This window comes from Mesocricetus auratus, unplaced genomic scaffold (genome assembly GCF_017639785.1).
Source record: "Mesocricetus auratus isolate SY011 unplaced genomic scaffold, BCM_Maur_2.0 Super-Scaffold_100007, whole genome shotgun sequence".
Taxonomy (NCBI): Eukaryota; Metazoa; Chordata; class Mammalia; order Rodentia; family Cricetidae; genus Mesocricetus; species Mesocricetus auratus.
The window spans coordinates 29,777,041-29,792,268 of record NW_024429191.1 but is presented as its reverse complement, the minus strand read 5'-3'; the positions used below and the strand labels follow the sequence as shown (position 1 = coordinate 29,792,268).

General features: G+C 47.0%; 1 protein-coding gene across 1 annotated transcript in view; it reads right to left on the bottom strand.

The window, feature by feature from the left end:
- The window catches only part of Mrnip (MRN complex interacting protein), a 24,218-nt gene extending 8,990 nt beyond the window's left edge, over positions 1 to 15,228 (bottom strand). The window contains exons 1-3 of the mRNA XM_040748523.1: positions 15,081 to 15,228; positions 12,963 to 13,022; positions 5,884 to 5,972 (exon numbers count right to left, since the gene is read on the bottom strand). Coding sequence (XP_040604457.1) covers positions 5,884 to 5,972; positions 12,963 to 13,022; positions 15,081 to 15,146 — 215 coding nt within the window. The 5' untranslated portion in view covers positions 15,147 to 15,228. The remainder of the gene's footprint in view (positions 1 to 5,883; positions 5,973 to 12,962; positions 13,023 to 15,080) is intronic.

Below are 15,228 nucleotides of genomic sequence, written 5' to 3'. Positions count from 1 at the left end.
CCAAGCTCCCCTCTCTGGTAGGATTGTATTAACTCTGGTTAAAAAGGGTACAAGTCTGGCTCAGAGGGCAAAGGTACCTGCTACCAACCCTGAGTTTGATCCCCAGGACTCACATGGTGGAAGGAGATAAACAGCTCCTGCAGGCTGTCCTCTGACCTCCACACATGCCTACTATGGGCATAGAGAAGATACCCTTATTTTCTGTTTGATAGGTGGGCCCTGGTCACCGTTCTATAGGGGACCCATGCACACATAAAGAAATCATAAAAAAGTGCTTTCTTTTATTTTTAAAGAAAAAGACGACCACTCTGGGAGAGAAATAGGACTACAGACAACAGTAAAGTCCATACTACACAACAGCACCTTAAATTCCAAGAAAGGCCTGGTTCTCAGGTTCTTCATTGCCAGGAAACAAGAAAATTCTGTAAAAAGACATGGCTCTGGGTCCAGCTTGATGTCACTGGACCCACAGCAAAAGTCACCATTTACTCTCTCCCGGTTCTTCAGGAGGACTTTGAGTCACAACTGTCCTCACAGGGTTAGCATTAAAATCTTGTCTCTGGCTCTGTGTGTTCTGCTCCCTTCTGCCTTTTCTCTAAGATAATTTCATTAACCAAAGGTCATCCAATGTAGAACTTTTGTCATCTTGGCTGGCCCTGGCTAGAATGTAACATTCTGCAATTCTTGGGCTTATGTGCAACTAAGAAGAAAAAAGTATTCATGAGTTGTTTGTTTTTTTACATTCCAAATGACGGTGAAGTTTGCCCAAGACATACCCCAGTCAAGAATGATGTACAAACAGATAACAATTTAAGGTTAAAATTGCCGAAATCAAAATTTAGTACAGTGATAAAAGACTACAATCAAGGCTAAAATCTAGGCTCTTTAAAATAATACAATTCTGTTAAGATAATGAATAAATATTTTATGCTTTCTTTTTCACAGCTATTATTCATTTTGCTTGTGGGGAGGGGCTTGTGTGTGGAGGTGGAGGTCAGATGCAGCTCCTGGAGTCTGTTCTCTGCTTCCACACTGTATGGTCCCAGGGACTGAACTCAGGTTGTAGTCTTGGTGGCCAGCACCTTTACCCACTGAGCCTCTTATAAGCCCAGATTTTATGCTTTGTCAAAACAATTATATTTTCTGACAAGTTTCTCAGGCTTTTAACTACCTAAAAATAAGTTAACAAAATCAAAATTTATTTATTTGTTGTTTCGTTTTTTCTTTTTTAAGTATTTATATATAATGTATACTGTGCTCTGCCTGCATGTATGCCTGCATGACAGAAGAGGGCACCAGATCTTATTACAGATGGTTGTGAGCTGGGAACTGAACTCAGGACCTCTGGAAGAGCAGGCAGTACTCTTAACCATAGAATCATCTCTCCAGCCCTTGTTTTGCTTTTCAAGACATGGTTTCACTGTGTAGCCCTGGCTGTCCTGGAAATTCTCACTCTGGAGACCTCTGTAGACTGGTCTCAAACTCACAGATATCTACCTGCCTCTGCTCTCTGGATGCTAGGATTATTTATTTAGATTTATTTTTTATTTTATATGCACTGGTGTCTAGCCTGCATATATGTCTATCTGAGGCGATCAGATCCCCTGCTCATACAGGCAGTTGTGAGCTGCCATGTGGTTGCTGGGAATTGAACCCAGGTCCCCTGGAAGAACAGCCAGTGCTCTTTTACAGCTGAGCCACCTCTCCAACCCCCTTGGATTTTATTTTAAAACTTGTTTTTCTCTAAGCTTTAACTAGATGTTACACAAGTTAAAGTCCACTCATTCTTCAAGACTGGCCTGGGTGTTTAACAACCAAAGTTTGGAGGCCTGAGCCAACAAAGTCTTGGGGGCTCTGTCTAAGGCCAGGTAGGACTCCAGGAATGACAGGACCAGTAAGTCATTTGTCCTCTTGGTCAGAGAAGCCATGGAGACACCTGAGGCGAGACTCTAGCCTGTATATATTCGTCAATGAAGAGAGTCAGTGGAGGGCAAAATGGACTCTGTGCTTCAGGGAAAAGCCACATGGCCAACAAGACCCTCCTGCCTCACAACAGGTGACACATGGGAAGAGGAGACATGAAAGCAAACACAGGCTGGGCAGTGGTGGCATACACTTTTAATCCCAACACTCCAGAGGCAGGTGGATCTCTGTGAGTTCGAGGCCAGCCTGGTCTACAGAGTTTCAGGACAGCCTTCAAAGCTACACATAGAAACCATGTTTCAAAAGACAAAACAATGCAGTCATCTGAAGTTTCATCCCAAGTGACTCAGATATCTTACAAGAATACCCGCAGCCTAACCTCTTCCACTGTAAAACTCGCTACTCAGTAAGCCAGCAAGACACCTGCCTGTCCACCTGCTTACGGAGCTTACACACATAACTGCTCCCTCTACTGCTATAAATACCTTTCTGCTTCCTCTCAGTCCCATGATGCCTCCTCAGGAACTCCCTTTATTGCAATGTTTTACAATGAATTCTCTTTGTGTTTTGTAAATTCTTTTACCACCCACACCACCAAACTTACAAATGCAGTTTCACATAGGAAGAAATACAAAGCACATTAAGGGGACAAGAAAAGAGAAAAGAGTGCCTCACCCAAGTCTGGCTGAAGTTTCTCAAGAGCTGAGAGCTGAGGATTTTGAGATAACTAACAAAATTCACTATGTACTGGCTGCGTAAAGATAATATACACTTTTGCAGAAGTATTTCAAACAGTAATATTACAGGGCATGGTGGCCCATGTCTTTAATCCCAGTACTCAGGAGACAAAGGGAGGTGAAGTATGTGAATGTGAGACTAACCTGGTCTACACCGTGAGTTTCAGGCTACCTAGGGCTATACAGAGATACTTGTCTCAAAGCAAAGCAAACAAACAAACAAAACAAAACCAGCAATAAAATCTTAAGACCAAAGTGTACCTTTGGGTTTATTCTTTTCCTAGATGTAAACCTGTAACTTTCTGTGACTCTTACAAATAGGATTATGAACTTTGTCTACAGTAAAAACATTCCTTAAGGCTGGCATGGCTGTCCAAACCTTTTACTGAACACCTGGGAGGCAGAGGCGGATCTTTAGGAGTTCCGGTCAGCCAGGGCTATTCACATTGCGTCTCTGTTCAAACAACAATCAATCAGTCAAACAAACAAAAATCAGAGAAAAAAACAAAACAAAAAAATCCACACTAAAGTTCCTATAGTCAGCACAGCCAGATTCACAACTGAAGTCCCTGTGGCCTAGCACAGCTGGACTCCTTCAACCCCTTGATGTATGAGTCTATGTTTGTTTGTTTGTTTTTTGGCTGGGGGCTGGGGTGACAAGAGACAGGGTCTCACTGTGTAATTCTGGCTGTCCTGGAACTCACCTATGTAGACCAGGTAGCCTCCAACTCACAGAGATCTGTCTGCCTCTGCTTGGGATTAAAGGTTTGTGATACTATGCCTAGCTCTTGACTATGTTTTTATGTTAACAGCTGTAACTGGTCCTACCCTCTTCAGAAACCACTCCATGAAGTCATTTAGTAAAAAAACAAAACAAAACAAAACAACAACAACAAAAAAACATTTAAAAACCCTCTGAGTAGTGTCCTATCAGAAGCCAACAAAATATGGTTATTTTTCAGTCCTGTAAGCATGACTCTAAGGAAGCCAGCACCATGTCCCAGGTATGGAAGGCTCTCTGTTCTTGCCGTAGCATATCTCCCCACCTCAAGACAGGGTTTCTCTGTGTAGCCTTAGCTGTCCTGGAATTCACTCTGTAGGCCAAGTTGGCCTCGAACTCAGAGATCTGCCTGCTCTACCTCCTGAGTGTGTGGGTATTTTTAAGTTTTTTTGTTTTTTGTTTTGTTTTTTCCTGTGTAGCTTTGGAGGTTGTCCTGGAACTAGAGCTTGTAGACTAGGCTGGTCTCAAACTACTGTCTGACTTCTCTCAGTCTTAATGTCCATGTTTAAGACTACATTAAAATTTTTTCTTAGCTGGGCAGTAGTGGTGCATTCCTTTAATCTTAGCACTTGGGAGGCAGAGGTAGGTGGATCTCAGTGCGTTTGAGGCCAGCCTAGTCTACGAAGTGAGTTCCAGGACAGCCAGAACTGTTACACAGAGAAACCCTGTCTTGAAAAACAAAAACAAAACAAAACAAACAAACAAAAATCCCTAAACAAAAAATGAAGCCTAGCTTCCCCTGAGTAGAGATGTCCGAAAGAACAGCAGCCAGGAGGATAGAGCCGTGTCTCCTGCATCCAGGACCACCTGCACTTCCAGCCGGATTATCCAGACCAGAATTTCCCTTTCCCAAGTGCATCACAGCAACTCTGTTCTAAAACAGAAAGGCAGGCCTATCTTTGTCCTACCCTTGTCTATGAGGAGGTCACCACCGCCTCCTCATTCTAGAAGGGTCATGTCCTCTCACTGGAAGGAGGAATGCTGCACAGAGCCAAGAATGTGGAGCTGACAGGCCACTGCTGGACTTCCTGATTGCTCACCAGCAATCACATCTATCTATATAACACTCCAAAGAGCAGGATTCAGAGAGATCCTGAGACAACTGAACAAGAAGAGGCTCACAGGGAGGTGATGCGAGCTCATGCATGTACCGGGAGGGTGGTACATCCGAACCCCAAGGAAGAAAAACTCCAGTGGCCTGTGAGCCTTCCACACCTCAACCACATGCCTGCCCATCTTTCTTTATTTTGAGACAGTCTCATGTAGTTCAGGCTGGCCTCAAACTCACTATGTAGTCAAGGATGAGCTTGAACTTCTGCTCCTCCAGCCTCCATCTCCTCGGTGCTAGGATTACGGGCACCCATACCATACCTAGCCTTCACTTAGCTATTTTTAAGTCTCTCAGATTATCAGCCCCACCATTCCTGCCTTTTATTTGTTTTTGGTTGAACACAGTAGGCATGTAATACACACACACACACACACACACACACACACACACACACACACACACACAGAGCTTGTTTTTGCTTTTCAAGGCAGGGTTTCTTTGTGTAACAGCTCTGGCTGTCCTGGAACTCACTTTATAGACCAGGCTGGTCTCTAATTCACAGAGATCCACTTGCCCCTGCCTTCTGAATGCTGACTGGGATTAAAGGCAGATGCCACCACCGTCCAGCTCATATATTCTTTTTCATTGTAGTTTGTTTTCTTTTTTTGAGACCTATCTCAAAGGCCTAGGCTGAAGATAGGCTCTCCAAAGAATTGCTGCACTGACCTCCACTGCCTGAGGTAACTGGAAAATAACCCCTAGGCATGAGGCCTTTCAGGGGGAGAATAAAGGGTGAAGCCTAAAGGAAGGCGGCCCTGTGTGTCAAAGTCTTGGGGATGGTTTTCTTCAGCCACTGCCAAGGTCAAGATAGGCAAGCACCCTGTTGCACAGTGGGTGTCCTTACAGCTCAGCTGCTTATGGACACCTCAGAGTCAGGTGTGGTAGCACACCTCTGTTATCTCAGTGTCTGGAGGCAGAGGGAGGAGCTAGAGTTTGAGGCCAGTCTCAATAAAGTAAGGAAAGGTGTTGCACCCACACAGAGGGCCACGTGATGAGACTCCATCCAAAATACAAGTAGGACAGTCCCCCGATGAGCCCCACACAGTTCGGGCCTTCTATTCTGTCCACTGTTTCTCGTGCCCCTCAGACATCCTCCTGTCAACTCCAGAGTACAGGCTCAGTTCTTCTGCTCTTTTGGACCTCTGAAGGCTCCCTATTTTCTTCCCAGCCAGGCTTGCTACTCTTACTTATTTTACTTGAGAGGACTGCTCAGGGTGTTAAACCCACTGTTATAGCACATGAACTTCTAAGGAATTTATCCATTGTAAACTCCCACTTTTCAATCAAGATGGAAACAAGATAAAAATACCACTCCTTTCAAAACACCGTACCTGAGTGACAGCTCTGACACTTGTCCCTGTAGCAGATTTAGCTTTTGGACATGGCGTCTACAGTCAGCACCAGAACCTTCACCATAAGCCTGATAGGGAAAAAACAAAAAACAAAAACATTCAAAAGGTGTTAGTAGAATGGTGAGAAACTTTTGTTTTTTTTGAAACAGGATTTTTTACATACAGCTTTGGAGCCTGTCCTGGCCACCAATGCCTGGCTGTGAGAAACATTTAAGACGGTACTTGCAAAGCTTGAGGCAGTATTAAGAATACAAAAGTCAGCCTGGTGATGGTGGCACATGTCTTTAATCACAGTCAGCATTCAGGAGGCAGGGGCAGGTAGATCTCTGTGAGTTAAGGGCTCGCCTGGTCTACAGAGCGAGTGCCAGGACAGGCTCCAAAGCTACAGACAAACCCTGTCTTGAAAACCAAAACAAGAAAAAAAATTACAAACAAAGGTCAGCCAACTAGGCAGTAGTGGTGGAGTACATCTTTAACCCCAATACAAGGGAGACGGAGGCCAGCCCGGTCTACAATGCTAGTTCCAGGACAGCCAAGGCTGTTATGCAGTTAAACCCTGTCTCAGAAAACCACACCCCTCCCCACACACAAAGAATGTAGAGATGCACAGGTTTAACCACTCTTTCTGGAGGGTTTTTTGTTTTGTCTGAAACATGTTTATCTGTCTATCCCTGGCTGTTCTGGAACTCCCTGTGTTGACTAGGTTGGCCTCAAACTCATAGATTCACCCACCTCTGCCTCCTGAGTGCTAGGATTAAAGGCGTGCGCCGCCGCCACCAGCACCACCAGGTTCTGGAGGGGTCTAAAAGCAAATGGAGCTCTGGAACTTGGTGTCTTTCTGACCATCCCACAGGCATGCTGAATTTACCAAAGCCAAACTCAGCCTGTACTGGGGATTCAAGTAACTGCAGGTGGAAAAACCTCAGGAGAAGTCTGTCTATGCGGAAATGTATAGGCTTTTTTCTTGTCATTGTCCCCGTAGTAGTGTAGCCTAGCACTGTATACAACATGCACAAAATAAAAGCTATTACAAGCCGAGCAGTGGTAGTGCACGCCTGTAATCCCAGCACTCAGGAGGCAGAGGCAGGCGGATCTCTGTGAGTTAGAGGTCGGACTGGACCGACAGCCTCCAAAACAATGCAGAGAAACCCTGTGTTTTAAAACCAATAAATAAATAAATAAATAAAAGCTATTACAAGTCACTGGAGGAGCTGGGAGTGGTGGCGCACACCTTTAAACCCAGAATTTGGGAGGAAGAGGCAGCTGGATCTCTGTGAAATCCAAGACAGTCAAAGCAATGTAGAGACCCTGTGTCTTCCCCCAAAATCCAAGACAATTACAAGGAAGGTATTGGCATGAGCCTGTATGTCCCAATTACCTGGGAAGCTGAGGCAGGAGATCACTTGAGCACAGTTCAAGATTGCCCAGGCACTATAATGATCCTGATCCCATTCCTACCCCCTCAAGAAAGCATGCTGCGGGATATGCGGAGGTCACATGTCGCTATGTGAGTGCGGAACTTGTGGTTTACAGGTGAAGTCCAACAGGACCAGGGGACATGCTTGTGAGCAGAGGAAATATGTGCCAAGTGCCCACTGTTCCCTGCGGCCATATCTGCAGAGGAAGTCCTCAATACATGCTGGCCACAGAATTCCTGAGACTCTTGGTGTGTGGGAGCTCACTGGAGCAAGTGTACTCCCTGTCTGATGTCCACACTGCAAGGCAGATGGCACTGTAGCCTGGGGAAGCCAGGCTTTCCATCTGGACCAGGAACCAAAAAGGTGAGGTAAAAACAGCCGAGAGCAAAACAGGGCACTGCAGCGCATGATTCTAACTCCACCACTCCAAAGGCAGAGACGGGCCTGCTGCAGATCTGTGGGTAGCCTGGACTACAGAGCAGGACTGTCTCAAACAAAACCAAACTAAGAAATCCAAGTGGTGGAGTTTAATCTGTTCAGCCTGTCCACTGTTCAGATGAGCTGTGAATGATGACCTGTAGAATTCTGATGATGTGTACTAAGTGTTCTTATTTGTGTTTCAAATTGGCACTGCACAATATAAAGGCAAATAGAAAAATTCATGCCCGTGATTTGAAAAGAAGGCTTGAGGCTGAGTGCCTAGTTCAGGGGTAAAAACGTGTGTAGCATGTGCAAGACCCTGGGTTCATTTCCCAGCAATCTCTTCCCTCAGGAAGTAAAAACCATAAAGTTTCTGCCGCAGTGGTTCTTCTCCCTGATTTAAACAGGAAACTCCACAGTTTCAGTCTGCACTCCCTCCCTCTCACAGAAAAGGAACTCAGGCCACCTGGGGGGTTCTGAGCAGAGCAGAGGGTACAACCCAGCACCTTTGTTTCTTTTTCTTTCTTGAAATAGACTCAGGTATTCTAGGCTGGCTTCAACCTCCTCCCTGCTGAGGGTGACCTTGAATTCTTGTCCCCTCCACCCCCCAGTGTTAGGATGCAGCTGTGACCACCATGTCCTGTTTAACACAGACTGTTTTCAGAGGATCCCCTTGTTTGGGGAGAGACCCGATGACAGAAATAGACGTTAGAAAGCTACTGCGAACAGCATGGCGAGGAGGAGGCCGGCTCAGGCATGCGGTTATAGGAGGCCACTCTGGCTCTGACAGGAAGGCAGAGCTGACAAATCGGGCTGCTGGAGAGTGTGCAAGAAAAACGAGTCAAGGATGATGGCGGGGCTTGTGGGCCAAACAAGAAAGAATCCTGACGCTGAAGAGGCGGGGACGACAGTGGAGACGGCAGGCGCATGAGGTCAGGGTTCCCGTCTTTCAGATTTCAGGTGCTGGGGAGAGACATGAGGTGGGCAGTGCTCAGATCTTGGGGACAGGCCTGGGATCTGCAGGATAACTGACTCTGTGTGCCAGACTCTACCAGAGCTGGGTCCTGTGCCTTGTGAGCAATCTCTCCCCTAGGGAGCTCAGCTAGAGCCCAGGCCGAAAGCTCGCCGTCCAGTGTACTTCAGAAAGCTCGCTGTCCATAGTACTTCAGTGTTTGGAAGCTGTGGAGATGGGGAAACCAGCAAGCAGACTGAACCAGCAGCCAGGAAGCTAGGAGCAGACCCACTAGAAGGCCAAGAGCGAATGTTTTACGGAGGTGGAAGCCCATGACAAATGCTGTCACTAAGCTGTCATGGGAGGACTGTGAGCTAACCTGCTTAGCAGCATGGAGGCCACTGACTGGCCACGGCACTTGTGCTCTAGTAGGGAGCATGGTTCTTCTTGTTCTTGTTCTTCTTTTTTGTTTTTGTTTTTAGAGACAGGGTTTCTTTGTGTAGCTTTGGAGCCTATCCTGGCACTCACTCTGTAGGCCAGGCTGGTCTAGAACTCACAGAGATTCACCTGCCTCTATCTCCTGAATGCTGAGATTAAAGGAGTGCGCCACCAACGCCCAGCAGAACATGGTTCTTTCTGTCTGCAGCATGTTCGAGTGATGATAAGTAGAGAGGAGCTGGGTGCAGGGGGCTGGCAGGGCTAGAAACAACCGATACCCTGCATCTGGTGTAACAGTGGGGTAAGCACTCTGCCGAGGAGCATCCTCTCTATGGACACAAAACTAGACTTCATTCTCCAGTGTCTCCAGCGTGTAAGGGTAACAGTAGCTCTTGCCATCGCAATATCAGCTACTTCTGAGCCTGGCCCTAGAAGTTTCCTGGGAGCTCCCTCATGCTCTTGCCCCTTTGCTGGAGGCAGCTGCAGATAAGCCGTAGGGAATAACAGAATGTCGGCCTCACCCCCATCAGCACCTGCAGTATCCTCTCCAGAGGGGCAGAAACTACTTCCTTCAGCAACAGTAAGCAAGCCCACTGCACTGCACAGCAGTGAGGCCTGCCTTCTTGGAGAGCTTAAGCATGCAGTAGCAGTCCTACAAGGGATGCTCCTATTAACCCAGCTGAGGCAGCACCTATCTTGGGATCTGAATCTCTGATGATTGGCCCAGAAATGGGAATATGTCAATCACATTACTTCTCCCAGGACTCCATGATTGGCACTGGCTAGTTCAGCAGGCTAAGGGTGTGGTTTGTGGGTTCTCTGAAGGTTATAATCCTATGTGCTGAAGGGAAGAAACAGGAAAGGCTTAAAGAAATCCCGAGAGATGGGGAGAGGCAGGCAGGGACATGAGATGCCAGGCTTTTTTTTTTTTTTTTGCTAACAGAAAGCATCAACAGAAGGTCTTGAACTCACGATTTTGCTTTAGTGGATTTTTCAGGGCAAAGCTCTGTCTGTTTTTCCTGACACCTGTCACCTCATTACCACATTCTTTTTGTTTGTTTGTTTGTTTTCAAGACGTGCTTTCTCTGTGTAGCCCTGGATGCCCTGGAACACATTCTGTAGACCAGGCTGGCCTCAAACTCAGAGATCCGCCTGCCTCTGCCTCTCGAGTGCTGGGATTAAGGCGTGTGCCACCATTGCCCAGCTCTTTTTCCATCTATCTAATCTATCTTCCAGACAGGGTTTCTTTGTGTAACAGACAAGACTGCCCTCAAACTCACAGAGATCTGCCAGCCTCTGCTTCCCAAGTGCTGGATTAAAGGTGTGCACCACCATACCTGGCTCTGTTTTCCCTTTATTAAGACAAGGTCTTGGCCTGGTGGTGGTGGTGCAGAGGCAGAGGCAGGCATTCTCCAGCCTAGTCTACTGAGCAAGTTCTATGACAGCCAAGGCTACAAAGAGAAACTGTCTTGAAAAAAAAAAAAAAAGGATGCGGTGGGATGGCGCACCCCTTTAATCCCAGCACTCCGGAGGCAGAGGCAGGTGGAACTGAGTTCGAGACCAGCCTGGTCTACAAGAGCTAGTTCCAGGACTGCCTCCAAAGCTACAGAGAAACTTTTGTCTTGAAAAACCAAAAAGAAAAGAAAGAAAGAAAGAAAGAAAAAAAAAGACAAAAAAAAAAAAAAAGACAAGGTCTCATGTGGCCTAGGCTAACTTGGAACATTCTATGTAGCTGGGGATGATCTTGAACTTTTTTTAAATTAAATTTATCCATTATTATGGAATATCATTTTAACGATGTAAAGATGTGCTCCATTTGTTTAATTATGTAAAGATGTGTTGTTGCTGTTTTACCTTGCTGCCTAAGACACCTGATTGGTCCAATAAAAAGCTAAAAGACGAATAGCTAGGCAGTACAGGGATAGGTGGGGCTGGTGGGCAGAAAGAATATGTTATGCTCAAGAGAGGAGAACGAGAGAAGAGAACAAGTGAGAAAGAGAGGGAGATGCCTGGGGCCAGCCAGGCAGCCGCCAGACAGACATGGAGTAAGACATACAGAAAGGTAAAAAGCCCTGAGGCAAATGTAGATGAAGAGAAACAGTTAAATTGAGTTATAAGAGGTAGTGGGACAGCATAAGCTAGGGCTGAGCATTCAGAACTAATAAGTCTCTGTGTCGTGTCACTATTTGTGAGCTAGTTGGTAGCCCAAAAGAAAGCTTGCTACAATTCACTTTCTGTGTGAGTGTCTTCCCTGCATGTGTGTCCATACACCACGTGCCTGTCTAGTGCTCTTGGTGGTCAGAAGAAGGCACTGGATCGCCTGGGACTGCAGTTATTGATGGTCTTGATCCGCCATGTGGGTGCTGGGAACCAAACCCAGGTCTAAGAGCAGCAAGTGCTTTCAACTGCAGACAGCAAATCCAGCCCCTGATTCTGAGCTCTTAACCCTCCTGTCTCTCTCTACCTTCTGCGTGCTGGGATTACAGGTGTACCCACCGTCACATCCAGCTTTACAACATGCTGGAGACTGATCCCAAGGTCTCATGCATTCTACACGAGCAAGTGATTTACATCCTCAGCTCTCAAAGTGTTTCTGCCTGTCACTTCAACTAAATGAATCTTCCTGGAAAGACAACCATTAAAACAGCAATTCACATTTAGGACTCCGCCCTAAGAAAACAGTACATAACTGGTTAAGTGAACAAAGAGCTCACTGCAGGTGCGGGGGTGGGGGTGGTGGGATGGGGTGGGGGAGGTACAGCCTGGTGACAGAGTGCTTCTCTAGCACGCACAAGGCCTGGGTTCAACCCCAGCACTGACAAAGAAGTAAATGAAAACCTTCATTGCAGAGTTGTAAACCACAAAGGAAATGACAATCAGAGTGCCCATCTCTGTGCAACTGGTTATCCGTCTACTCATCCAATGGAAGCTTGTGTTAGGCACTCACTGTGGACAGGGCAGCGCACTGGGCATTGGAGGTCCGTCAGAAAACAAAACAAGCAAAGCTTGTGTTCCCACGGAACTCTCAGTGCAGGCTGGATACCCACAGGCACATTTACCCGACAATAAGCACAGGGTCCTTCCTAGGAGGAGAGGCTTTGACTCAAGGTCAGGAAGAAAGCCACTGTGGCTGCAGGAAGACAATGATGGGGGATGAGGTGGGATGCAGTATTAGAAAGAAGCTAGCAAGTGAAAGGCCCAAGTAAGGACAGGACTTGGGGCAACGTGCTGTCAAGTTACTTACGTCGGTCGTACATAGAGATTTGAAGAAGTATGCGGAACGTTCATAGCTATGCCTTACATTCTGAGCCTGCTCCCGCCCATGCCCATCACCTCTGTACCCACTGCTGCTCACCCCTCGGTAGTTGCCATTCTGTGATTACAGGTGGCTGTGAGCTGCCAGGGGTGGGTGCCGGGAAACAAATTTAGGTTCTCTGCAAGAGAAGCAAGCGTTCTTAACCACTGACAAATCTCTTCAGGCACTCCTGTTCCCTTACGTCCCCTTGTGTTCTCAAGATGCTCATCTAGTTTTAAATTATGAATGAATACGTGTGTGTGCACGTGAATTATTTATTTCTCCTTCCACAAAGCACATCTGTGTACCACTGACAACATCCCTTCTTCCTATTATCTCCCTGGGCCTGGCACGCAGAAGGGACCCGAGAAACACTTGCTGGAAAAGAGGTGAAGGCAGAGCCTGTCTAGGCACTGCTGCGCCCGCCCGCTGCCGTTCCGGGAAGAAGGGACCACGGTGCAGCAGCGCTCTGGGCTCAACTGGGAGTGGGAGAGCAGGATGCTGGCTGCAGAAAGTGAGGCCCATTAGAACTCACCCGCACGAAGGACTGCTTCTCTCCACAAGCCTTGCATGTCCATTTGAGACTCTTTTTCACCTGCATGAGAGTTTAGAAATTATAGCTCAGACAACTGCACACAGCAAGGTGGAACTGAATCAGAAATAACTTAGCTGTACCCCCAGCCCTGAAGGTAGCATGTTAGGTGGTGGGGGGGGGGATGTACTATTTAATAGGTGGGTGCTGGCAAAACAGATTTTTGCCACCTGAGGGTCCAAAAAAGGAGGGAGGGAGGGAGGAGAGGAAGAGAAAAAAAGAGAGAAAGAAACAAGAGGGTCTGGAGAGATGTTCCATGGGTAAGAGTACTTGCTGAGTAAGCACAAGGGCCTGAGGTCAGATCTCAGCACCCATGTGAAAAACTGAATATAGCCACATGAGCCTGTATTCATTCCCAGGACTGTTGAAGGTGGAAACAGGATCAGTGGGAATTGCTGGCTGCCAGCCTAGCTCCAGGTTCAGTGAGACCCTGTATCAGAGAAATAAGGTGGAATGACGGAGCAGAACTAATGTTCCCTTCTGGACTTCACGTGTGAACTTGCACACAAACATGTTTATCTCGCCGGGCGATGGTGGCGCATGCCTTTAATCCCAGCACTCGGGAGGCAGAGGCAGGAGGATCTCTGTGAGTTCGAGGCCAGCCTGGTCTACAGAGAGAGTTCCAGGACAGCCTCCAAAACAATACAGAGAAACCCTGTCTTGAAAAAACAACAACAACAACAAAAAAAACAAAAAACAAAAAACATGTTTATCTCTCTCTCCTCTCCCCTCTCCTTTCCTTTCCAGGGCTGGGGATGTGTCTCAGGGCAGCTAGTGTGATTAGGATTCTGGATTTAATCTCCAACAACAACAACAACAACAACAATAACAACAATTTCTATAACAGGGCTGGAGAGATGATTCAATGGCTAAGAGAACTGGCTACTCTTCCAAAGGATCCAAGTTCAGTTCCCAGCACCCATGTAGCAGCTCAGCAACTCCAACTCTAGATCTAACACCCTCTTCTGGCTTCTGTGGGTACCAGGTTGCGTGTGCCACAGACATACATGCAGGCAAACATTTATACATGTAAGATAAAAATAAATCTTAAAAAAATAAAGATACGCTACTTGAAGATATGTCATGAAATGTTATGCTTAACAACACAAAAAGATCTGGGCTGATTCAGGAGGCTTCTGTACTGGCATGGCATGGAGTCACAGATGTGTAATTTAAGTACTTGGGAGGCTGAGGCAGGGGGACTAGGAATTGGAGGTCAGTCTAAGGAAAATACTGACATCATGTCTTTAGAACACCCTCAAAACCAAACCAAATCCCACCCTCCAAAATAACACCACCACCACTATGATTAGGGCTGGGGATAAAAATTAGAACTTGCATAACAAGACCAAGTGTGAGCTTGAGCTACAAAATAAAACCTTTCAAACAAACACCAACCACTATTCTGTTTAACCAGGTATCATTGGTTCAGACTCCAGTGAGGTACCAAGTGAAACCCGGACCCACCCAGGGATGTGTCAAAAAGGCGTGCAAACTGCTTACATAGTAATTCAGGTTTGTTTGTTTTGAGATAAGGTCTCTAGTATTCCTGGTTGGTCTCAAACTGGTAAACCCTCCTACCCACAGGACATGCATTTCCACACCTAGAGTAAGGGGATTTTAGGCTGTGTGAATGCTAGCATCCCACCTATGGAACAAGGTCCCCAGCCCAGGGCTTTTAAAAACTGCCCACTCACTGTAATTAAATTGAGAAGAGTCACTGAGTGTGAGCGGCTAGCTTCTACAGAAAGGACGCTACTACCCAACCTGGGTTCCTGACCACTCTGCTAGAATCCGGTTTCTACAACAACCACGCAAAAACAAACAAACAAACAAAAAGATACACAAGGGGCTGGGTGGTAGCATGCTCACAGCCCAGAGCAGAACTCTTAGCAACAACAACCAAAAAACCAAACTAGCCAGAGGCATGTTGCAAAGACAGCAATGAAGCCCAGCCCTCGGCCTCGTCACTGTCGCTTCCCAAGGCCATACAAGACGCGACCCGTCCTATCTCGCCCACCATCCTGAGAAGAAAAAGGGTGAGGCAGACGCCCACCCCACCTGATGCGCCTGAAAGAGGTGGCAGCTGCAGCACCGCAGAACCCGAGACTGCTGAGCCGGCGCCATGCAGGCCTCAGTCTACCGCCGTGCGCTTGCGCTCCGCGTTCCCGCACAGGCCCCGCCCATCCCACGACGGTTCCGGCCCCTC